The 25,608-nt window shown below is 40.9% G+C and overlaps 1 protein-coding gene across 3 annotated transcripts in view; it reads left to right on the top strand.

Annotated features, from left to right (window-relative positions):
- The window catches only part of SPATA13 (spermatogenesis associated 13), a 73,495-nt gene extending 48,757 nt beyond the window's left edge, over positions 1-24,738 (top strand). For all 3 annotated transcript variants that reach the window (XM_041487399.1, XM_041487400.1, XM_041487398.1), the window contains exons 5-13: positions 6,917-7,053; positions 7,631-7,810; positions 8,863-9,048; positions 11,099-11,278; positions 11,913-12,145; positions 14,549-14,678; positions 15,217-15,589; positions 19,376-19,450; positions 20,664-24,738. In XM_041487399.1, the coding sequence (XP_041343333.1) occupies positions 6,917-7,053; positions 7,631-7,810; positions 8,863-9,048; positions 11,099-11,278; positions 11,913-12,145; positions 14,549-14,678; positions 15,217-15,589; positions 19,376-19,450; positions 20,664-20,845 (1,676 nt within the window). In that variant the 3' untranslated portion in view covers positions 20,846-24,738. The remainder of the gene's footprint in view (positions 1-6,916; positions 7,054-7,630; positions 7,811-8,862; positions 9,049-11,098; positions 11,279-11,912; positions 12,146-14,548; positions 14,679-15,216; positions 15,590-19,375; positions 19,451-20,663) is intronic.
- The last annotated feature ends 870 nt before the right edge of the window (positions 24,739-25,608 follow it).

Raw genomic sequence — 25,608 nt, forward strand, 5'->3', positions numbered from 1 at the left:
TCTGGTGCTGCTCCAGTTGGGCTCTTCTGGAGCTTGGGCTTTGTGTTGCTCAGCTGGGCTTGGCTCTGTGCCGCTTCCTCTCTGCTGCTTTTTGTTCCTTTGGAGTGGCGTCTCAGACTCATTGTCGCTGTTCTTCAGCACCGTGTCTTGGGGCCATGACCTGAAGGGATGGGAAAGGGACTGACAGTGGCAGAAAGGGCCTGGGTCCACTTGGCTGATCCCAATACCTTCTCCCTGGAGAGATCCAGCAAGATGGCAAACTCTGGTTTCCAGTGCCTGGCTGCTCTTGCCAAAACCATGCCCCCAATGATAATGTGGGTGGTATGGAACAAACAGTGCTAAAAACTCCACCCCCTCTTCTCTCTAACCAGGGCAATTATATATACTCCATTTGTATTTTCCTTGAATTTCTATTGTAGTAAAATATTGGGAACTGCTTTAAAACGTATGTCTGGAGTGTGTTCTGCTGTATGCTTCTTAGTACACTTAATGATCCAGATCAGGCACTGAGGTAAATTAGACACTGAATGCTGTGAGTCTTGCTGAGATTATGTGGTGTCTCAGTCCCTGATTCCAGAAGGACCACTCACAGAATAACAGGTCTTCTATAATGTAGTTGGTGAAAAAAAGAGGCTCTTTTATTATCACAGGGCAGGAATTATTTTTTCTATTTTTAGTTATCCTTTCCAATTGATGTTTGGAAACCACATGAAATAGTATTAGTTACCTAGACAACAGCATAAAAGCAATATCTCTCCAGGTATTTAGGTTTTGAATAACTGGTCTCCTAAACTTAAGCATCAGGAATGACAAATACACAAACCAAGATTCTGGCCACTTTTCAGAACAATGAAGCCAAAGCAACCTTGATTATATTACGTGTGACTTTTATGATACCTTACAATAAACATAGAAGTGGAGCAGGAAAAGTTTCTGAAATCAAAACTCTGAAGGAAAGTGTGGAATATCATGGACTTCACAGTTTGAAAGCACTTGCAAAAATCTGTTTGGTAGCTCCAGAAGAAAATACTAAAGTGACTAGTGTCACAAATTCTGATCTCTTTTCTTTTTTCTCTTAAATCACAAGGCACTTCCTTGTCTTTGAACATGTGAGAGTTTTTTGTTTGCTCATGCACAGTGAAATTTGATAGCACAAAAGCCCTTTATTATAGAAAGTCATTCTAAACTCAAGCATTGAAAACCAGTGGTATCTTATTTTAGTTACTTGCTAAAGCCTAATACATTACTTGCTTTCTTCTTATAGTAATGGCAGATAAAAGTGGAGATGTAAATTTTCAGAAAAATAGATGTTACAAGGCAGTAAATCATCACATGTAGGAAAGAGAGTAAGAATCAGACAACACACAGGAAACTGCCCTTGAGACTTACATTGCTACTGTTGTGCTTGAAGGGTTACAAGTTTTAAATTACATTAAACAGGTTGTCTATTTGTCACTGCAGAGTAATTTTTATAAGCATTTGAAAAACTAACCCCTTTTTTTTGCATATTTTTGGGTGGGACTAGAATTTGGCCTGTGTGGAGCACAGCTCGGGGATGACTCAGGAGAGTCGCTGGTATTAAAGAGAGATCTCATGAGTGGAATCAGATGTTCAGTGTCTGCACGAATGATGTGGGAAGGGAAGTATAAAATGAAATGGTAATTCTTGCTGGTGTGCTGAATTATTCACGGCAGTAAAAGTGAGACATGAGGCACTGCACTGGCGTCGGGTGTTGGTAAAGCCCAGGTAATGCATGTGGAGGAGGAAAAGAGCCTGATGTGCTTCCAGAAGGATGGACTTTGAGCTGGATATTGCCATTCAGGAAAAGATCTTGCAATCTTAACAGACATTTACAGAGTCAGTGCAGTGCATAGTAACAGTCAAAACAGTAAATAAAAGGGCAGGAGTTTGTAGGAAATGAATAGAGAACAAAACAGAAGGCCCAATTGTGCCACTGGTGTGTGTGGGGGCCATCTCCCCATTCCTTTCCATCCCAAAAGTCATTTTTACAGGGGACAATGTAGAGAAAAGCAGAAGGACAAGAAAATCGACTCAGTGTGTGTCTCTGGAAGGAGTGATTAATGTGGCTTGGGCTCTGGAACATGGAAAAAAGGACAATAGGAGAATAAAAGTCTGTTTGGCATAGGAAAAATGAACAGATAATAGTTATTGTTTCCAATAATTTAAGAACTAAAGGGCACCAAATGAAATCACCAGAGAGCAAGCTCAAAATAAAAGATAGTTTTCACAGTCTGTAAAATTAAACTATAAAACTAATTGCTACACATTGTATTTCACATCTCAACAGTTTAAAAAAATCAGAAAGTGGTTTGAAAAATCCAGTTCATTGAACACAAAGATGTAATTTCTGCCCCAAGAGGGATCTGACTGATCTGGAAGATAACTGGAATTTAGAAAAGTACATAAGAAAAATGCCATCACACGCCTCATCTATTTTTATGTTCCTCCCTGGGCATCTGCTACTGGCTGCTGTCGGAGAAGTGGTTGGGGGTGACCTGTGGTCTGCCTCAGGATGGAGGGTTCTTTGATACCAGGGTGTTTCTAGAACTGAATTTTCTTGAGGTGGATAAACTAGCTTTTAGTATTTTAGTAAGTGCTACCCACAGCCTTTTCAGAGTGCCCTGCTCAGTGGCTAAGCCAGCTCAGCGTGCATTTGGACAAGGTCACTGTGGACTGCCACTACAAAGGACAGCCTGTGCCTCCTCCTGTCCCTGGCTGATCTACAAGGAAATGAAGCCACCACCACCTCACCCCAAATGAGCACTTTTATGGTGGTTCAGTTTGCCAGATGTGCCCATGCAAAGGAGGGAGGGCAGGCCCCCCTCCATCCGAGCAGCATCCCACGGTGGCATTAGGTTAGTCATTGGGCAGAAGCACACAGTCTGTTCCTTTTTGCAAAAATCAGACTGAAAGAGTTTCGAGTTGTTTTTCAGAGGTTGTTTTTTCAAAGTGTCTTGTAAAAGAGCTGTGTGGGGTTTGATCTGGTTTTCTTTTGGCAGTTGAACTGTTTTTCCCTGATGGGCAGGGTTTGACGTGGCAAAGATCTTGTGATGTGGCTGATTAAAAGTGTGAAATTTTCACTTGCAAGTCCCAGGATCATCAGCACTTCAGTGTCATCAGTGTCACTTTTGTTTGCCAGCTTGCTTTATTTTAATGGTTTATGCCAAGAAAAATGCTGTGTGTGAAGATCTTATGTAGTAGCTTGTTTTTACTGTGCTATCCAACTAGAGTCCTTGCAGCAAGAAATAATAGGGATCTGTGAGAGATTCAGAAGATGATTTCTGTCAGTCTCCTGTGGAGTGCAGCACTAATAGGATTTTTGCAGGAAGACAGCATTAATATTTCAGGGTGATGTTTGGCCTTGTGTTTGAGGCAGCACTGGGGAAAGCCATGTGATTTTAGTGGGTGTTGAGAAGTTGCTGTGTGCAGAAATGCCTCCAGGGTTTTGTGAACGTATCCCTGGAGGAGGCAGTCCCCAGTTACAGGACAGGCTCAGCTGAGCAACAGTTTTCAGGTAAAGATGAAGCCATTAAGTTTTTGGGGCTTTCCAGACTGTAGGCATAGCACTGTGTACAGACATAGGTTGCAGCAGGCTTTGCACTCTCCTGATGGGAGCAATTCCTGCCTTTGCTTCCAGTGCATGGCCTGATCCATCTTCACTGTGGGAGGACACAGATGCAAGGGTGGGGTGAATGCTGGCCATGGTGAATGAATGAGGTTGTGCTCTGGCTGGGTCAGACCCAGAGAAAGATGGATGGTTTGAATGCTTTCCTGCTTCATTCCCTATTTCACAACTGAATTAAGTTTGTAGTTTCAGTGAGAAAATATTTCCCTCCTCCCTGTTTTCCTGGGAGCAGTCTGCTGCTGCCTTAACACTTGTGCTGCTTGTGCCCTAAAAAATGGTACAGCATTTGCTTGTGAAGCAAGAGAAATTGTGCAAAAAATACCTTAATTGTTTACTTCTTCTGGAATTTTAACTGGTATAGTATGACAAAGATAAACCGATACTCCGAACAGTGTTGTAATACAAGGAACTCCCAACTCCCATCCAAATAGTCTCTCCCTCTGGATTGCAGTCATTTGAATATAGATTGAAATCGCGTTTAGCTGCTTTAATGAAAAACAAATGCACTCCCTGGCTCGCTGTGTTCGCGATGTTCGGGCTCTGTGGGAGCGGTCTGGGCGGCTGCAGGCGCAGCGCGGCCAGGGCCAGGCAGCCAGGTTTTTGTTTCTTTTCTGGAACTTCCTCCCTAAGGGCACCCCATGATGTCAGAGAGCCGGGAGCTCGCAGCAGCCAGGCTGAGCGGCTGAGTGCGCTGCTGGCAGTTCCCAGCCGGGCTCGGCCTCCGAGGCACTGCCGGGAGCTGAAGGCAGCTGACAGCCTGTTCCTCTGAGCTGTGGGTAGCTCAGAGCCTCTTGTGATCCTCCACCAGCCCTGTAGGACTGAGCATCATCACCTGTTAGAGGTCTGACGGCAGCATGGTAGCCAGGGGGGCAATGGCGCGTTTTTGGAGTCTGGAGAGCCTTCAGATGGGTACGTGTGAGTAGGACATGCTGCTCTTTTTTTTTTCATTATGTTTTTTGATTGAAAGGGTAAACAGTGGCAGTCAGGGGGCCTGATTCTGATGACACTTACTCTGTGTCATGCATGGGAACCTGCACTACTGGTGAAAAGCTGCTAGGAGATCAGCATCAATCCCAGGCTGTCTTAAGTTTTTTGCATCCAGTTGGTGCAACCGGGAAAACACCCCCCTCCCTCTGGTATTTCTGTATACAATAGAGGAAAAGATGCAGAATGCAAGATTTCACTTGATTCTACCCTATAAAGTCCATGTAAGCTTGTTGATTTGATACAGAGTAACAAACAGCTTTCTCTCCCAAAATTGTAGTTGTTTTTTGTCTGGAGTCAAATGAATTACGTTATTTTGATGTGCCATTATTACTGGAACAACCTCACAGGCAATATGGATAGTGCACTGGAAATGTATAAAGGACCACTGGGTTTAATTTTTTACATGTTGCTTTTTAAGATAAAAATTGTTTTAATGAAATATTTATTTTCAGATTTTTTAAAATCAAGATTTTCAGTAAGTGTCACAAGATGTATTTTAAAAGTTTGTCACTGCTCAGATTAATGAGGTTATAGGGGAAAAATTGATTTTAATTTTTTTAATTGATTTTTTAAATAGGGGTTCTGCATCCTTCTTGCTTAAGTAGATTATACTGTTAATGTGAATGTCTATTTAAAATGATAGGGAGTAGAACAGAATAGCCATGTTCTGTTGTATCAAGACTATGCCATATTTTTCCATTTTAATGGAAAGAAAAATTTTGCAAGTTTTTTGTTGAATCTGTATGGTGGTCTGCTTCGATCTCTCTGGCAAATTAATGCTCAGATGAGTGAAGATGCCGGGGATGGTATGCATGCCCTGAGGAGGGGGTTGCAGTATTTCTCCCTATAAGGTAAATAGCAGATGGCAGCAGAGTGCCTGGTGGTAGTAGGTGCATGGAGTAAAGCCAGGAGTTGTCTCCTTGTGACTCTTACCCATCCAGAGCCCAGAGCTCAGCAGACAGGCAGTGCCCAGGTCTGAAGCAGAGTAGAGAAGAGGCAATCTCAGGATCCTGCTGCTCAGCCTTGCTGCTTGTTGGAATTGGCAGGTTCAATAATTCTGCTTAAATGCCCCTTTCCAGGCACTCAGGAGTAAGAGCTGCTCTGTTGACTGTGTGGCAACTTACCTGGGACACACTGACCTTTAGCAAATAAGTTCAGTGCTAGCAATCTATTCTGAATTTGACTTTTTACTTTTTAATGTGTTTTTGAGCATTGTATGATCTTCAGGCTCTAGTTCGCAGCTTGGACTTCCATAAGAATAATTCTTTAGGAATATATTAACAAGGACCAGAGAGTGCACTCAAGCATGGGGCCATTGGTCATGAATGCTTCTTGATCCTGGGTGGTTTGAACATTACAGGTGGCTTTCAGAGGCGAACCCACTTGACAGGGTCCAGCACTGAGCAGCATGGGTGTCAGTCAGTCAGTCAGTCAGACTTGTTCCTGAGCTCAGCCCCCAGTTCTCTTCCTCTACCAGTGGTGATCACCAAAAGGATGTATCACCCAGTGGTGTACTCCAAAGGGATTTTATAGTTTTATACAATAACAGTGTTTTTTCTGGCTTATGTGGCTGTGTAATAAGATGAAACCTGTTTTAGTCCTGACCTCTCTTTCTGTACAAAGCTGCTCATTGGTCAGAAAATGTACAATTGTCAAACCAAGAAGTTGTTGTGATTTGGGACAATTAGAACAGGTTTTTTGTAGGGCCATTCCACTGTGCTCAGTCTGGGCTCCATGTCCCCTTGAGCCTTGCTGCTGGCAGAGCCTCCCCAGTTCATGGGAGAGGTGGCAGCAGCCAGCGCAGAGCTGGGCTGCACACGGGCTGCCGCCCCTCTCACGGGTGGGTGGGCATGGAACCATTGGGTCCTTATGTCCCTGCAGGGGATGTGACGGTGTGAGGGCACCCAGCCTGGTGGTGGCAGGGGACTGCTAAGGCTCTCACATCTGCTGCCTGGGAAATGACATCGGAGCTTCCCTTCTGATAGGGGTCATTTAAGGTTTCCTCTGGTAAAAAATAAGTAAGGAATCGTTGTAGTTCTGGGTTTTTTTGTGTACAAAAGTTTCTCAGTTTCATCAGCTGCTGAATAAGAAATTCTAAAAATGAGTAAAACTTACTTAATGACGGAAAGGTGGTTTTCCTGAGAGCTCTGCTACCCTCCACTCCTGCTGTTACTGTTTTATTTGTGACAACAAAGGCAATTTCTCAGCAATTCCTCCTGCATTGTTGTCTTTCTTTGAATCATAAAAATGATGAAGCAAACAGCTGTTGCACTTTTGTTTTAGTTGCTGCAGATGGTGGAACTGAATCTTCAGCCTTAGTGGATGACAATGGCAGTGAGGAAGATTACAGCTACGAGGAGCTCTGCCAAGCTGCTCCCAGGTACCTGCAGCCTGGAGGGGAACAGCTAGCAATTAATGAGGTAATGTCCGGGGCTTTGCATTGCTGGAATGATGGCACAGGGACGGCAGGGACAGGGGTGGGGGATGCAGAGGGATGTTTGCCATAGTCTGAGATTTCATAGTCATAAAAAATTCAATGGCAGTAGCTAGTTTCTGTGGGAAGGATTTTTGTTTGCTCAGTGGTGAATCCCTTTTTGTGGGTAAAACTCTGTTTTGTGCACTCTTTTACTAGCATTACTGTGGTTATTGCAGTTTTTCAGTAAATTGTGATTCTTTCTATAAGCTCTTCTGGTGTTTCCTCCACTATAGGAAGGGAGTGGGGAAAAGGGGACAGTTTGAATAGATTTAATTTTCCCTCTGGGTTTTAAACCATCACAGACTGTAACTGTTACCCTATGTAACTGCTCTGGAGCAGGATTCTAATTGTTTTCACTAATGAGAATGTGCGGAGATTTCTGAAAATCTGAAATTTTAGTTTTATCCTGTAACAGGAGTAATAGTAGGCAATCTAGTGACCTATATTGATATCGTTGTAGTTTATAAACACTTCATAGTTTATCTTCTGTCCTTTGCAATCTCATTTTCTTCTTATCTTAGCTGATAAGCGATGGCACCATCGTCTATGCGGAGGCTCTCTGGGACCATGTCACTATGGATGATCAAGAGCTGGGCTTCAAAGCTGGAGATGTCATTAGAGTTCTAGAAGCTTCCAACAAAGACTGGTGGTGGGGAAGAAATGAGGACAAGGAGGCCTGGTTTCCAGCTAGCTTTGTCAGGGTGAGTAACTCTTCTGCTTCTTGCTTTTGCACCATTGCAAGATTCCTAGCAGAGTGCAACAGTTTTGATGGCATTACATTTCATACCTGATCCTCAGCATGTTTATAGCTGAACCTCAGTGGTGTGACCCCTAATGAGTTCACAAGGAAAAAAGCAGTAGAGAATCACACCCTAAGATCCCTTAGCTCCTCTGACAGCTTTTACTCTGTCTTCTTCATTTGGGCCCTTTGCAACCAAAGGAGTTTCTCAAACAGAGATTACAAGAGCAGGAAGCTCAAACAGAAAGTCATCAATGTATACAGAGAAGAACAACAGTTCTCATAAGGGCAGGGGAGAGCTATGCTACAGGGATTTCTTGGTAAAATAGGGCTTAATTTAATATCAAGGACATTGTGTAGAAATCTGGTTCACAGTCTGAACTCCGCAGTCAGAACTCACCCAGATTAATGACAGTGTAACAACTCGATAAAAAATTGAAGTATGTTTTAGAAAATAATTTGTACTGCTTTTTGAGAACCTGTAGTGGAACTTGGGCTGCACTGCATGAAGTACTACATGCACAAAGTGCAGCAGGGGGTTCCTCCCTTTCCCCGTTCTAGATCTCTAGGCAACCTGGGCAATCAGACAGAAGTCAGAAAAGGAGGTGCTGCTGTCTACATCATAGAGATGGAGCACAGGGAAACTATTTAAAAGCGGTTGAGTGTCTGCTTTTGTAATTTTTACCCCTATGCTAACTTGGCCAAACACATTAACTATTAGTAAGTGTCAGAAATAAGCTTAACTCTGAACAGTACATGGACAGCACAATATGGTCTCTCTCAAATACTGTGAGTAGAAGTCATGTATTTAACCAGACAGAAATCCCAACACTTTATTTGAATATGCAGTGAGTACAATGAGATAAATCCCGTTGTGAAACTCCCTCTGTAAGGTAAGAATGAGAATATGTCTGTATCCACTCTTCTCCTAGGTATAAGAAGTTTATAACAGTTTTACCACATATTGTAAAACTTTCTGCTTCGCTCTAATTGCTTTGTTTGTTCTGGCTGCAGCTGCGAGTTAATCAGGAAGAAGTGCCAGAAAATTGTAGTAATATCCAGGATGAAGAACAAGATTCAGATACCAGCAAGCATCGCCAGAAAATAGCTGAAAACAGGGATCAGATGAGAACCAACGTTATACAGGAAATTATGAAAACAGAACGAGTCTATATCAAGCATCTCAAGGACATCTGTGAGGTACGTGTTTTAACTTGAGGCCATTCTGCTGACCTAATGAAAGCAAATCATTCCATATAAGTTGAGAACCACAGTGGTATCTTATATCACAATATTCCCAATTGCACTTCTGATGCTGTCAGTCAGATTCTTTGTTTCCTCTTACAGCTTTCCTCTCTGATGACTGCCATGAGCCACTGCTTCCTTTCTTTTAAAAAAACTTCCATTTTTGACAGCGAAAAAGTGCCTTTCTGACTGCTATTTCCATAATAAATGAGAGGAGGAAGTCTAGTTTATTTAGAGATTTTTGCCACTGTATAGAAAACTTTGACTAACTGTAGTAAAATAATTTGCAGTTCAGTGACAAAACTTCTTGGAAGTAACTTGGAAAGAGTATTTGCTAAGTGGTTTTTTCCCTTTTTTCTCAAGTGAGGAGATTTTTACTGGATGCTTAGGAATCATGAAGAAATCTAAGTGTGTTTTAGATCTGCCTTGCTTGTTTGAACCACAAAATGGGGTGGTTTTCTTCTTTTTTTCTCATTATTTGTTGGAGGCTCACAGTTGGGCAAGAAGCTTCTTAATACTTTCACTGAAGTTTGCCTCTTCTGACATGAGTTACGGTGCATTTGACCTGTATTTGACTTGTCTTTGTGGTTTGCATCTGGAATGGTGCTAAGCAACCTACAAAAATATTCTTTGTAGCCTTAGTTTGCTAGGTCTGTCCTTGTATTTGTCATACTGTCATCCTTTAGTCCACCACTTACCATTAGATTATTCCATTCACAGCAAAGTAGACAAGGCAGCAGTAGGTTTTTATTTGTTCTTCTTTTTTTTTCTTTTTTTTTCCATTTTTAGATCAGGCCTTTTTCTTGAAGAACAAAAAATGGAGAGAAAGGACAAAAATTGGTTACTAACTGGCTAATTTTAAAACATTAAATGTACATTTTGTCATTTATATTCATTATTTACTTAAGCTAGTAAGATCGTGTGCATGAAAGACCAGGGAAGAATTTCTATGCTCTGCTATGCTGCTGCCATGGCTGAGTTCTCGGACATGATTCTCGTATTTTACTGACCTGTTACGACTTAGGCATGTATTAATGAATTAATTTTCTCTAATACGTATATCCTATACCTGGTTTTTAATATCTGGCAAGCCTCTGAATTTAGTACTAGAGAAGCAATGGGCCATCCTCAACATGTGGGGTAGAGATAATCTGCTGTCCTCAGAGTGAATCTCTAGGGTGGTGCAAGTAGGACATAAGGCTGAAAATACACTCAAGCAAGACTAAGCCAGAAAAGCTACACAGATAGTAACCCAAATTTGCAAGCTCAGCCCTCGAATGAATCACTTAGGCTGGTTGTAGCCAGGATCATGAAGCTAGAGTATACCCATAAAACACATTTTACATTTAAGAAGTGTTTGCAGCCCACATTACAGGAGCCACACAGGAATTAGCTTTCCTTGTTAGTGCAGTAGGAAATGCGGTTGCTGGCTTGCAGCGTAGCCGCTGCACAGCTCTCAGAGCAGATGGCTGTGGAGGAGACAGGAATATTCCTAACAGTGCCAGCAACAGTCAGTGTTACTTCCTGGTAAACCTCACCAGAGCAACTGCAAGGCTGTTTCAGCTGTCTGCTCCCAAAGCCGTTTGCGGGAGGCCTGGCTGCCAGCAGCCAAATGGAGGAGCCTGGTGGATAGCCCCTATCACATCAGCTAACCTTTGCACTCCCTGAGCCCTGCTGCTGTCACTGCTGTGAGACTGTGAGCACAGCAGCTGTTCTGGAGGTTCAGTCCCTGCAGTGCATTCGCAACAGGGAGATACAGGTGGGCTTTGCACTCAGGATGGTCCCTGGTTCTAGTGGGGTACCCTGAGACAGGGGCTGGACCCCAAGAATCCACATGTGAACATCTCAGATGCAAATCTGAACTTCTGCTTCTGTGTGTGTGTGTGTCTAGAAGACCACTCCCTTGCCTGGAGATCACGGGGGTCTTGGCAGCTTCAATGATTTTGTTCAGGGTAGGACCTGTCTCATATCCTCAGACTCAGGAGTGTTTTTTATTTCATTTCAGGGTTACATTCGGCAGTGTCGCAAACATACAGGAATGTTCACCACAGCTCAGTTAAGCACCATTTTTGGAAATATTGAAGATATTTACAAGTTCCAAAGGAAGTTTCTGAAGGATCTTGAGAAACAGTACAACAAAGAGGAACCTCATCTAAGTGAAATAGGGTCATGTTTTCTTCAACATGTAGGTTGAAAAAGTTGATTTTATTTATGAAATTAACAAAATGTGATAATAAAAAGCCAAAGTTACCATATTAGGAGGGGACTTTACTAACAAGTGCTACTTAAATAATAAACTGGCAGCATTTTAGAATGTAAAGTAACTTGCAATTAATTAAATATTTATTTTAGATTTCTCCTCATCTTTAGCAATCATGTAATTTTGTAAACAGTTTTAAGTTTCTTTGGCGAAACTCTTAATGATCACAGATGAGCTGGATTGTTTGCCGTGATCTCATATTCAGCATGCAGAAACTTCATACAGACATTAAGGAAGGTAGGTAGTGGGGAGATAGGCTGTGAGTTCCTGGCAGAGACTTGCTAAGCCTATAGCTTCTTCCCTAAAGAAAAATACTTCTTAAAGTGAGTGTGATTATCCTGACTCAATAAGAGACCTTTATTTCTGTGTTCTGACAAAGAAGGGTACGTGGTTTTGACAGCTACAAAGTAGATTTCTGCATATTTTCAAGGGTGATCAGCCTGGAAGCAATATAGAAAATAGATTACTTAATCTAATTATATATAATAGATATTACAAAAATAGCTTTTCTCCTTTATAGATAAATACTTGAGTAAAGTTGTATTTTTTTTTTTAATAGCAAGAAGGCTTTGCTATTTATTCAGAGTATTGTAACAACCATCCCAGTGCCTGCATTGAGCTCTCCAGACTGATGAAGCAGGGCAAATACCGCCACTTCTTCGAGGCCTGTCGCTTGCTTCAGCAGATGATTGACATTGCCATTGATGGTTTTCTTCTCACGCCTGTTCAGAAAATCTGCAAATACCCTCTGCAGCTTGCAGAATTGCTCAAATACACCACGCAGGAGCATAGGTGAGAGAACTAATATAATAAATTCTGTAATAGTAGTAATACCTAATTACTCAAGTTTTCTGGGTGACACAGCACTGAAGGTTTTGTGATCAGGAACAAAACTTGCCAAGGACAATGATAAACAGAGCTTCTTGGAACCATCACAGTCAGTCACAAAAACAGTATCTGAAAGTGCAGCAGAGGGGACTGAGAGGATGCAAGACACAATGAGGAATAAGTCAAAGAGGGAGAAGGAGGAGAAGGTGGTGTTTAAGCAGGATGCAGGGAGGGATATGTAATTCAGAGTAAAAAAAAAGACCAGTGTGTCAAAAGAAATAAAGGAGAAGGAAATCCAAATAGGAAGAGGGGAAGACTCATAAAAGTTGTGTATGTAAGAAGAAGTGAAGAGTGCCTTAGAAAATAACCACAATCTGAATAAGTTTGGAGATAATTTGTTTTAGAAACTTAGTAGTAATAAACATTATCTTAGTTTGCAGTAAAGTCCAGATACTAGATTTTCAGCTGGCATAAATAAAAATTGAAGTTGCATATAGCCTTTCTGGTAAACCCCTGCACTGATTCAATCTTAGACTAAATTAAGATTTTATCTATAAACGTCTTTTTATCTTGTATAATTGCAAGAAACTATTCCATTGTGACCCCTGTGCTCAAAGTCCAAATGAAGCCTGAGGCAATGCTTCCTTGGCCAAGGTCAGTACTTTAACCTTGAGAAAACTCCCCTTGGAGACCACTGGATTTTTGCCAGGGGCAAAATACAAAGTGTGTGAAGCACTGACATTTAGATGTGAAATGCATCTGTGCAGTTCTGTGACTACCTGGGAAGTGCTGCAATAAGAATTACTAGCTAGAGTTTCTTTTTCACTGCTACTAATTTTAGAAAGGTTATTCTGTGAGCTATTAAACATGCTGATAAAGTGACAGCGAGGTCTCACCACCTTCCTCCCGTAGTACCTATTTTCCTCTTGTGTGGCTCAGCATCCAGAGATGCCTTCAAGCACAGAGAGGCACCCACTGTGCAGAGATGCTCACAAACAGGCAGATCTACACCCACATGGAGCCTTGGGAAAGCTCCAGCCAGCTGGGGGTTTTGGGAGCATTTTGTTTTCATAAAATATTTGAATTTCCAATATGCACAGCCTGCTGTGAAGGCCACAGGTTGTGTAGCAAGTGTAGAATAAATACCAACAGAGGAAAAAAGGAACTGAGATAAGGAAGGGCAGTGTAGCAGTATGGATATCATGAGGTCACCCTGTGGGACATCTCCCTGACGTTAGTAGGATCCTGTTATTGTTAATCTCACTTTCTGTATTCGGTGTGGCAGAATAGAGTTCCCACAGATGTAAATAAAGAGAGGAGAGAATGCACACATTCAGAAGGGAAGCACATCCGTGAGCAGTAGCCAGTGAAAATTGGAACTGAGACAGAAGCAGATAAAAAGGACAGCAAGGCTAACACCTTGGCAGGATTTTTTTCTGGTTTGTGCTGTTTTCTGCCTCTGACTCCCTTTTCTGCAAGAGGCATTCTGATAAAAGAGGAAAAGCAGCTGCTCTGCTGGGACTCCTTAAGCAAGAAATATGTCTCTTCCCTTCTCTCTTCTGAGAGACTCCATTTGACAAAGGTGAAGGAGAGATGGGTGCTATGCAGAGGATGAAAAAAAGCCTGCCTGCAAGCTTGGGGAGATTCGTAGGCATGTTGGGAGCTCAGGAAAGAAGGAGGGAAGCAGAGCATTGCAGGAAGGACAGGAGGATTGGCTGGAGTTAATTGCATTAGTCCTGAAGCAGGAAGAGGCAGATGGCCATCATGGCTCTCACACATTTGTCCCATGGAAACAGGATGCTTTCTTCGTATTGGTCTCGTTTAATCCCTCTCTCTGGTGTCCCTGTTCTTCTCACCCTGTGTGGGATTGATTTTGTGTTTTTTTCCTGTCCAGCTAGCATTCCCCATTTGTGTTCATTGACCCAGTCATTGGGAACAAGAAGGAGAAAATAGAGTTGTTAAACATGATTAAAAGAATGCCCTTCCCAAAAAAATCCCACTAAAATCTTGCTAAAAAGCACAGTCCTTTGGTGAAATACAGCCATCACTGAGGTCAGTGGGAGTTCTACCATTGTTTTCAGTAGAGACAGTGTTGCAGTTCATTCATCAATCTCTTCTGCCTCCTTCCACCAATCTAATAATTTTCTCCTAAACAAGCCCAGCAGTACAGCAGCACTGAATTGTAGAGGCTATTGTGTGGGGTTTGGGATAGCGGGAATCAGGTTCCTTTTTTTAAGTACCTGAGTAGAGGGATAAGTGGATAATGTGGGCTTATACTGCAGGCACTGTGGTTGCATCATTTCCATGGTTTGTGATTGCATCATGTTATTGTATAAGTGATCCTTGAAATGTGCTTACATTTCCCAGTGATTATAGCAACATAAAAGCTGCATATGAGGCCATGAAGAACGTGGCATGCCTGATCAATGAGCGAAAACGGAGACTAGAAAGCATAGACAAGATTGCCCGTTGGCAAGTCTCTATCGTAGACTGGGAGGTGAGTGTCAGCCTGTGCCTTTCCTGGGCAAAGGTACTGTGTACAATATTTGATGTCCCCTGCAGGAGTCTTTCTGCGTAGGTGGTTGTTTATGGTGTCTACTTTTCAAGTGGTCATTGCTCAGTTAAAAGTCCAGTTGCTTAATTTACAATGTTTCTGTTACTGATTAACCTTGTTTATAGTTCAGGAAAAGCAGTATGTGTTAACATGGACACTTGCCTTTGAGATGAGATGACAAAATGGAGCTTTTAAAAATGTTGAATCTCATTTGGAAGTTTGGTAGTTCTGTCAGAATGGGAACCTGTTTTACTGACTTAAATGTTTCCCTCTGTTCATGCAGCAATAAAGTACAGCAGAACCACATTGATTGAATTTGCCTGTATGATATTATTTACATTGTGTGACTTTTTCAAATCTAATAATAAAAATACAAGAAAAGTGAGTGAACTTAAGACTTGATGGTTAAACACACAGTGAGATCTTAAAAGATTATTTACTTACTACATATCTCTATATCTCTATATACCTGTCTTCCTAGGGGCCAGATGTGTTAGCCAGAAGCTCAGAACTGATCCACTCAGGAGAACTGACCAAAATATCAAAACAAGGGAAAAGCCAGCAGAGGACTTTCTTCCTTTTTGACCATCAACTTGTGTTCTGTAAGAAGGACTTGCTGAGAAGGGACATCTTGTATTACAAGGATCGTATTGACATGGACGAGACAGAAATTGTGGACACCGAAGATGGCAGAGACAAAGATTTTAACATCAATGTCAAGAATGCTTTTAAGATAATAAACAGAACAACAGAAGAGGTTCATTTGTTCTGTGCAAAAAAACAGGAGGATAAAAAGAGATGGATGGAGGCCTGTGAAAATGAAAGGAGAAGAGTTCGAGAAGACAAGGAAATGGGTGAGTGAAACAATTTCTAAACAGTGGTTAAAACAAACTTGCTTTTGCAGTTCTTCATTTTGTACAGATGTGCACTCTGTCTTCTTGAGGTGGTGTGTGTTTCTCACCTGACATGATGTTTAGCTGTGTAAGTGAAGTCCATTCAGGTGTGTTAGCCCTGTCACTGTGGGCCAAAGGTTCAGGGCAGGTAGCGTCATCCATATGATTCTGGTGCTTGGTGGAGCCGAACGAGAGATGAGATATGACAAGATGCAAGTCAAAAAAACCAATCAATAATAAAAAATCCATCTAATATCCTAGCACTTTTGTATGAATGATTGGTCAAAAATATCTGTCCATAAAGGATGCTTTTTTACAAAGCCAAGCGGCAGTAATTGTAGATTTATACTTTGTCATATAGTGGCACCTCGTGTGTCCAGGAGGCTCATGCAGTTGTATGGTGTCATTAATTACAGACCCAGCAATAGCACCACTGGGCAGTGAGTGCTATGGTACTGGCACAGAGAAATGAGTGAGCAGGAAAAAAGATAGTAAATCCTGGAACCAGTTTTAGACCTGCAGCCTGTGAGACACTCGAAGGACAGTGTGTCTTCTGTGTCAATGTATAGTTAGGATTGCTTTTTTGGTTTTGCATAGTTTCATGCATCCTTTTAAAATCAGTGACAAAAGCTCCAGCAAAATTTCATTGGCAAAACATATGCAAAGAAAGCAGCAACACTAATTAAAAAAACCTCTTTTTTTTAGTGTTTCTAAAAAGCCATGTTAGTGCATCTGTGAATGTTGGCTGCATGAGAACTTCTCCTTTTCAATAACATTCTTGAGGCTAACGCTTTGGATTGACATCAGGTTAACACTGGAAGTGGAGTGAAGTGGATGATACAATTCAGAAATTATTAAAACTTAAACAAGATGCCAAACCTTATATTCCATGACCATGTAAAACATGTGGTCAGAATAATAGGAAGACAGGAATAACCCTTACATTACAAATGTAACCCTTTTGATCTTAGTTGCTTTCTCTTGTTTGATACTGTTGTATCACAAAAATAAGGCCTCTTCCACATGTATTTTAGATAGTCCATAAGCAGAAGAAAATACTTCAAAGTTTGCCAATTCATTCTCAATTTAAAATCAGTTTTAACCCTTCCACATTGCTCCAACTGTTGCAATTAATCCCAGTCATCTTGAGTCTAGAGTAAACATTGGAGGAGCCACAGCTAAACATCCCTCAGACTTTGCAAACCTGACCCATCTCCAGTGCTGAATGTCACAGTGTCATTACAGTCAGCGTCGGTGTGCACAATGCTGACGTCTTTCATGCCTTGCTCTGTGTGGAGCTTGCTCTGTCACCTTGTGCTCACAGGGATGGGAGGTAGATGCGTTCCCTTAATTCACCTAAACAGCACTCTAAAGTGGTGTTTTTTATCCACCAAAACAGTGGATATTGCAACAGGGTGAAGGTGATCAGAGGGTAATAGAACGCTGCTGAGGATCTGATCATAATTGTCCACACAGTCCCTCTTCCAACACAGTTACAGAACAACTCCACTCCAGTATACGAGAGCCATAATCCAGTGACATGGAAGGTTCTGCTGAGTAAAACACAGCTCCTGCACTTTTGTTAGCAAGACTGAGCTAAAGAAGATAAAAAGTGAACAAATGAATGCTTCCATTTCCATCCTTTCTAAGAAGAAGCATTCTTGAGCTCTGCACTGCATCCTGGGTGGCTACTTTATGGAGCACTGGGAGAGTGTGTTGAGCAAGTTAGATGCTGTCTGTCAGGAAGCTCCTGAGGCTCTGCCCTGGGCAGCCACAGGTCTGTCTTGGTGTTAACCATTCCTGCTAAGTGACACTGCTGCAGAAATCCCCAAGCATGAGGAAACTGCAAAGGTGTAGCAGCTACAGCCCTAAACTATTTATTCTGCTGGGACCTCTTGAAAATCAACATATGATATTCAGAAGAGTAATCATCCAACAGTGGTGATGGCGCTGGCAGTGAGATTTGTCATAAAAGCACTAAGCCTTGTTTTGGGGCTTGGTCACAAATTCCCATGGTTGTTGAGTGCAAGAACTGCACAAGGAGGGTCCATTGTACTTGATGCCCTTCAGGCACAGTGCAAAATAGTGGGGGGAGAAAAAACCAAACAGTTAAAAGAGAAACTGTATGTTTGATAATGGCACATAGGCACATGCAGTCTTCTCTGCCCATGTAACATCCAGCTTTCTGGAAAGTTGCTTTTCAAGTGTTGCAACTCGCTGTTCTGATGTTCCTGTTTTGGGACAGGTATGATGAACCAGAGGAAAGATAGTTGAGTTGTAATAGCTAATGTGCATCTGGTCTTGTGAGCCACAGTGGCTTGGATGTTTTCTCCATTAACCAGAAGACTGTTTCTTTTCTAAAATTTCTTCTTTTTTTGGCATAATTAAACATTTCCTTCAGCCAAAACCAATGGAAAAATGCCACTATTCTCAACCTCAGGTTTAAATTTGTCTTGTTGATTTTGTAAGCTATCTTGCTGGACTCAACACAAAGCCTCTAATCTGACCATTCAGAGAACAAATAATACTCTTTCAATTCAGAACTGCAAACGGCATTTTATTTCTATTTTCAAAGACACTTTGGTGTGAGTCATTGTCTCCCAAACCATATCTAGCTTTTCTTAGCTTTTATGAATATATGAGAGAAAAGAACACAGCCAGAAAAATCCTTCTCCAAACCACTAATAGTAACCCTAAGAAAGTGGTCTGATCTCTCTTGATGAAATTGCTTTCATTTTTAAAAATCTGTTTCCTTGTTTCTATAAAGGAAAAAAAAACCAAACCTGCAGAACAAAATAAACTACTGCTACCCAAAAATATGGATGTTTTAAGTTAATAGGCTGATTTGTAATAAATTCTTCATAAGTTCAGGATAAAAAAGAGAGTTTTAAAAGTATAGAGAAGTGAGGAAGATGCAAAATGAAACCAAGGCAGACACTTCATTCTGGCTTTGAACCACAGCTTCTGTGCTCTTTCTGTGCATATGTGGGAGTGAGTGCAGCCTTATGCACAGCATGAAATGACACAGCATGTGCACCCTGTTGTCACCTTGCGCAAATGTGACATTTGCACGTATCTCAGCTGTGTTGTGCACAGGGAGAGGAAACTGGAATGCCTCTACGTGGGCTCCAGACAGCACCGGTCTCTGATGCCGCCTTCTAGCAGATGTCTGTCATCTCTGTACCCCAGCTCAGCCATACACCTGTCACATGATAGTAAATAGCGTAGGGTTACCATGTGCTTCATGTAAGTTACACAAGTAGGTATGAGAAACCCAAGTGAGGAATCCAGCCCCAGAATGATGCTGCCAAAACCACATCACAGCCTGCTTCAGCATCTGCCAGATTTTGTGATACTCTCCTCTGAGTGAAGGGAAAGATACCCAAATTTGTACTAGCAGTGACTCCAATCTGTTACCCAGGTTAGCTCAGAGTGAGTGAAAAACAAAAGGATTCTGCATTTGTGATCTATTACTTAGTAACTTGTAGATTTCAGAAATTTTAATTTACACTTTTTTTTTTTTAATCTCTTGTTACCTGCACTTATCTGTCATTATACCAGTGGAAAACCCTCTTTAAGTTCATATGAGAATATAAAACATACTTCTAAAAATTTCAGGTGTATTGCTACTAAGATTTACTAAAAATTGCTTAAGATACAGTTTACTTATTTGTTTTAATTTAATACAATCAAGTATTAGATACAGTAATTACGTACTAGTGCCCTAATTTACACTTTGATGTGTAGGTATGGAAATCTCAGAAAATCAGAAGAAACAAGCCATGCAGAATGCCCGTAAGTCAAGGCAAGGAAAAATTAAAGGTAGGTGTTGAGAATTGCATTACCTTCTTACTGTGTTCCATTGATCTTGTCATTAGGAAATAGCACAGTCTGGCTGTGGCTGAGTTCTTCAATCTTTTAAAAACATTTTTTGTGGCTTATATGGAGTCAAATAATTGCCATTAACCTGTATTTTAATATTAAATTCCAATATCTCTCTAAACTGTCTACTAAATCAGCTCCTTGAGCTTCTTCAAAGAGACAAGTCAGTATTCTGTATATTAGAGAAGAAACTCAAGAGGTAAGGCAGGGTGTTTATTTTTTTAAGGTGGTGATAAATTGGACGCACAGGTTAAATTACAAATTAGCGTTACAATTCCTTCCTTTGCTTTTACTCAAAGAGCTTGTTCTTCTTTACCAATTCTGTGTCTTCTTTAAAATGTCCTGAAGTTCTTTTTGCAAGCCACGTTGTTACATTATTTACAATAACAGTCAAAATGGCTTCTTCTGGCATTCCTGTAGAAGGAAGGATGGACCAGAAGCTTGTTTGTCAGGAAATGGCTTTTTTATTCATTTCCTCTCTCAGAAAATAATCACAGCAGAAACAAATCACAATGGATTTTGTCCTTTTCCATCTTAAAGTCAAACTCAGCTAAATTTCAAGTGTGCTGAGAGAAAAGTGGAATAAGATTTAAGTCTGAGTTTAGGAGTGAAGGGTTAATGTTGTCTTCTGTTCACTGAGATTAATGTTCTTAAAGCATTTTCTCTTAATCAATCAATAGATACCCCTGGAACCTGCCTGGATTTTCAGGGGAATGGCTAAAGTCTGTGATTAGGAGAATGCACAAAGCTCAAAGTCTTAAGAACATTAACCCAGAAAAATATATTTCAAATGGAAGAAACAAAATTCTTGTTGGTAGCAGTATTTTACCCAGCCTTACTCTGAGAGTGGACTGAAGTACTAGTATCTGCTGTTTGAAGTCATTCCTTTGAAATGCCAAGATGTACTTATGCAAACAATATAGTCCAGCTGTGTGAAACTGCTGCTTGTTTTTGGTAATTCTGTTATATTATTTTTACTGATACTGTTGTCTTCTTAATCTAAATCAATGCAGCAATTAAAAAGTCGAACATCAGAAAACGTGATCCTTAGTGGTTGTGCCATTCAAGATCATGGCAAAATTCTTCTTGTCCCCTGGCTCTGCTTAAATTTCCCTGGCTGACTCAGGTGCTTTCTCCAACTGTTCTTCTGCAGGTGTGAGCTATAATGGGTGTTCCGTGCCTCCTCCACATCAAACCCTTCATCCCCTTCACCAGCGACACATCACCGTGCCTACCAGTGTCCCACAGCAGCAGGTCTTTGCCCTGGCAGAACCCAAGCGGAAGCCATCCCTCTTCTGGCATACCTTCAACAAACTCACTCCTTTTAAAAAGTGAGGGGCCAAGGACCTGGAAGGACATCAGCACAGAGGGAGACTCACTCCAGAGGAGGACCTTGGAGACACAGTCAAGCTCACTTGAGCTCAGTGAATCTCCCGTTTCAGAGGCAGAACCTTGGGTTCCCTTGAGCCAGGAATGCAGCCTTTGTCTTGGATAAGAAAGAAGTTTGTCAGGGCTGCTCTGAAGTCCATGTTGCCAAGTGTCAGCATTGCTGATGAAGAGCAGTCTCTCTTCTGACAAAGACAACTTGCTGTTACTCAGAAACAGCAGTATTTGATCTCTGTTTCTTAGTTATGTTGAAGTAGTGAGGGAATCATGCAGGTCATTGTAACATTTCATTTTTCTTAACCTTATATTGATGGCCAAATTTTGGATAGGGAGGAATTTTTCTATAGGGATGTATCAGCAGGGAGTCTTAGGAGAATTTTCTCTTTCCTTTTGGAGCACTGAACACAGATCACCTATTAAAATCAGGTGGAGATATCCCATGTGATAAACCAGGTATTGCAGAATTTAGTGGACGCTAATCCTTCCTATCTTTTTTCTAGTACATTGCCAAATGGCAGGGGAACATCCCGCAAGGCCTTACCATATTCCAGATTGGAACAGGGAAATTTTATTCTGTCCTATAGAAACATGAACAGAGTGTGAAATGGACTGTAAAGATATGTGCATTTATTGCACACAGGTGGAAACAAGAGGAGCCCAGGGCATCTCAGATTGATTAATTTCAGTCAGAGCAGATGCATGCATATATGCTCTTCAGTGTAGAGCTTTCATGTCGCTTTTTCACTCATTTCTTCACCTGGGAGACTCTTCTTTGTATTTCCAATATGTTTATTTCTCTGTGTAAAAAATACATTTTTATTTTCTCACGGAGATGATGTGAATGTACAAAATCAGAGTTGAGACAATACATGGTGACTGCTGGCTATGTTACATAGATCTCATGCTTTTTATTCATATAGCTGGACTTAGAAAATTAATAAATTGTAATGTAAATATATTGAAGCGGTCTGGATCCATGCTTCTTGTACACATTCAGTTGACAATGGGTTTTGACCAATAACTTCTTCAAAAAGAAAGAGAAATCCTTACTGCAAGGGACAGAGAAATTGTGTGGACCAGAGATGGATTTTTGTCTTGGTGTCCAGTCCCCATTGGAAGAGGAAGAACCTGACTTGATTAAGGTCAGTTCTGGCCAGCATATTCAATCCATGCATTGCTTCAATTCCTCTGTGGCATGAAGTTGATCTGGGAGAATAACTTTTAAGCAGCCATCAGGAAGAAAGAAGATCCTGATATTTGTAGCACTGATAGTTTCTGCTTGCTTGCTCTCATCAAGGATGACAAGACTGCTGGGAATATGGAAGGAAGTAAAGACTCAATATGTTTCAGAACTGATTTGCTATGAATGTCTTTACAATACTTTATCCTATGCTGCTGATTAGGGGCATTATCTGATGATTAGGATAGGTCCAAAGGTATTTTTGACAATGGGCACAATCAGCTTTGTCATGGATCTGTAATATATGAAAAACAAACAAGGAGCTAAACGCCAGGCATTCTAACAACAATGTAAAAAAGCCGTATCATTTTAAAGAGGTATTTAAAGAGGTATTTGTTCCTACTAGTATTGTTACCTCCATATTTTTATTTATCATCAGTGTTGTGAAGCCCACTACTAAGTAGGTTTTGTGATTTCATAACTTTGTGGCCACTTCTGCAAAGCCCAGGTTTGTGGTTTTGATTTTAAATTACACCTTTTTGACAACTGTACATTTCAAATGCCTTGTGTATATAGCTCAGCAATAAGGCAAAGTCTGGTATTCAGACAAATTCAGATAAAATTCGGCCAAATTGTGCCCTGCATAGTAAATTTCATTGCTTGTGCTTTCCCATAGCAATGGGAGATGACCTAAACTAGTTAAGAAGTGGAAGTGCACACTGACATTTGTAGTGATCCAGCTGAAAGAAAATGCACAGGGAAGTCAGTGAAAAAAGCTGCTTGTATATTTCTCTTGATGTTTAAGCCAGCTGTTGCTGCTCAGATTTTTAAAAATAGATAATTCTAAATGCTCAGTTTAAACACAAGGAGCAGACTTCCAAATGCAGGCATGGATGCACACCCTTCCCCTCAAATGAGTAAGCCTTTTGCATTTTTACATACCCATTTTTGTGGGTACTTGCCACGTTCAGGCCTGTAAACCAATGAGATGCATGTACGGTGCGAGTCAAGATGATGTTTTTCATAATGACATTTTGAAAAACTTGTTATAAGTGCAAAAAAAAGGCTGAAGTTGGATTGCAGTGCTCACTCAGAAACTTTGCTAGCTGGACCTGAAGACATTATGAGATCCACACTTACATATGTGTCTTCACTGAAACCTGCTTCCTTCCAGTGCTCGGTTCTGTGGGGTGCTGGAAAAAAAGGTTTGGGGATTTTTCTTCTGTCATGTCAGTGCCCATGAAGGTTCTTCCCATGTATTAGTGCTGGTGCCTTAGCCCTAAAAATGAACAGAAATGTTTGCATATGGTTTTGGATGCAGCAGGTTTTTTTTCAAGAAGAGAATTCCAAAGAGATAAAAAGAAAATATTTCATGGTGTGGGTTACTCAGGACAGTTTTACATATAGTACCCTTCATATAGACATCATTGTTTTGTAATGCTCTCTCTGTCTTTCTTTGCAATATGACCTTGCAACAGATTTAAGATCAAATATAGTAAGACAGGCCAAATTTATACTATGCTGTAGTCTTTTAAACAAATTATAGTGAAATGAAAATACACAATTATATTATTCAAGAATTAAGACAAATATTTACTTGGGAGTTAGCCTCACTTCAAAGTCTGTGGGAAGGAGTTGCAACTAAGATGTAGAAGTTTGAATTCTAGCAACTCTTGCCCTGATTCTCCTTCTGGTGGCAAAACTTATGTAGATATCATCAGAAAGCTGTGATGGCAACATCTGTTCTTTTCCAATTGCATGTTTTAAATTACTGTAAAAAATTCTAGGGCAACTACTAAGAACATTTGTGCCTCATTTTGATAAAGCCCAGCCGGAGCCTTCCTGATGGCCTGCTGAGCAGATAACCTCAGAATTTTTGCATGAGATGCAGTAAAATATAATTGTCCTCAAATGGGTACCCACTGAGTTAGGAAATGCCAAACCATAATTGCATCCAACTCGGAGCATTTGATGTATAAAATAATAAGATTGTTTTACAAGTGGTTCTTGCCATGCTAAATTTCACATTGAATTTTAGTGGTCAGAGTAAGAACTGAGTTCAAAGACAGACTTCTCAAATGTTCCACATTTTAGTTGTCTTTTGGAAATAATTATATCACAGTTTTAGAGCCAAAGGTCTTTAGCCATAACTAACACAGTACCTTTCTCTGACTGCCTTTCTGCTTTTTTTTCTATACGTGTGGCATTTGGATGTAGCAGATGCCATCTAAATGATCTCTAATTTAAAACTCTTTTGTTGTAAATACTAGGGATAACTTGCATATGTATTTTATTTTGGTAAGTGTTTTGTAACATTATACCTTCCGTACATTGCTTTGTACATCTCACCCCGTGTGTGTGCTGTTACACGTGTTGTAAATGAAGTGTCCTGGCTGCAGAGCAGAGGAATTGGCTGTTGACAGCTGAAGTACAATGTATAGGACAGCAGTAGCTTGATGTGCATTTCTTCTGGAGTAACTGCATTGCAAGGTTTATTTACTCTTTGAATGTTGTTTGTCAAATGAATCTATTTTCTGGAAATAAGTACAAACTTACATTCCTATTATTTTTCCCTTACTGTACATGGTTGAATTAAATAATATACAAAGCTGAAGTCCCTCATCTGTGTCTTATAAAACTTTATCTGCAGTTTTAAAATTGTTGTGGGTTTTTTTTATTGTCTATGAAATTTTCTTTGTGATGCAAAACTGTATCAACTGTCATATTTCTTCTAGTATTTTAAAGAAAAAAGTCACAGCATTCTCTTTTTGTTTTCCCGGTAACAGCTTCAGTTCTTCCCAGCACAAGTTCATTTTGACAATGCTTAAGCCTGGTTCTGGTATTGAACTCTTCATTGTTCAGGCAAAGCCCATACTTGCTGCTGTCTCAGCAGTGACTGTGACTACTGTGCTTTACCTTGTCGTGGCAGAGGGTTCATACAGTACCCCTTGCAGTACATGCAGGTGCAGCTTCTGTGCTAATAAAGCTCCTGCTAACAGAGGATGGTGACTTAGGTACTGCAGTGCAGGTAAGGAGGATTTAATTTTATTTTCTTTGGAATAAAAGTGAAACCATTTAAATGGGTTCACCCAAACGGCATGTTCTGCACGTATGTGTGAACAGGCATACCTGCCTGCTTGATAGAGCAATGGGCAATGCAGCTGGGGATTCAACTTCTCTGATTCAGGGAAGTTTTTTGTGTCTCATTATTTTGACAGGGCAGAGGGCCACATCTGAAAGGTGTGTCTGTGTCCTTCCTGCTCTAGGCTGTGTCAAAAATTGTGTTTTGCTGAGACACACCAGCTTTAACAAAGCAACATACTTTGCTGAAATATTTTCATCTGAAATGTTTTGACAAGTTCAAATGCTGGCCCAGTAGTTGGTTTGCTAATTCTTTACCCCTCTTTCCAACATCTGGGCTTTTCTATTTCTTGGTTCATCTCACAGCTGAAAGTTTCTGCCTCCCGAGGCAGCTGCTGCGGTGGGTTGTGTGCTGAGTGCTCCAACATTGAAGTGAAAGGCACAGTTTGAG

Source organism: Pyrgilauda ruficollis, unplaced genomic scaffold (assembly GCF_017590135.1).
Source record: "Pyrgilauda ruficollis isolate IOZ18807 unplaced genomic scaffold, ASM1759013v1 scaffold8, whole genome shotgun sequence".
Lineage (NCBI taxonomy): Eukaryota > Metazoa > Chordata > Aves > Passeriformes > Passeridae > Pyrgilauda > Pyrgilauda ruficollis.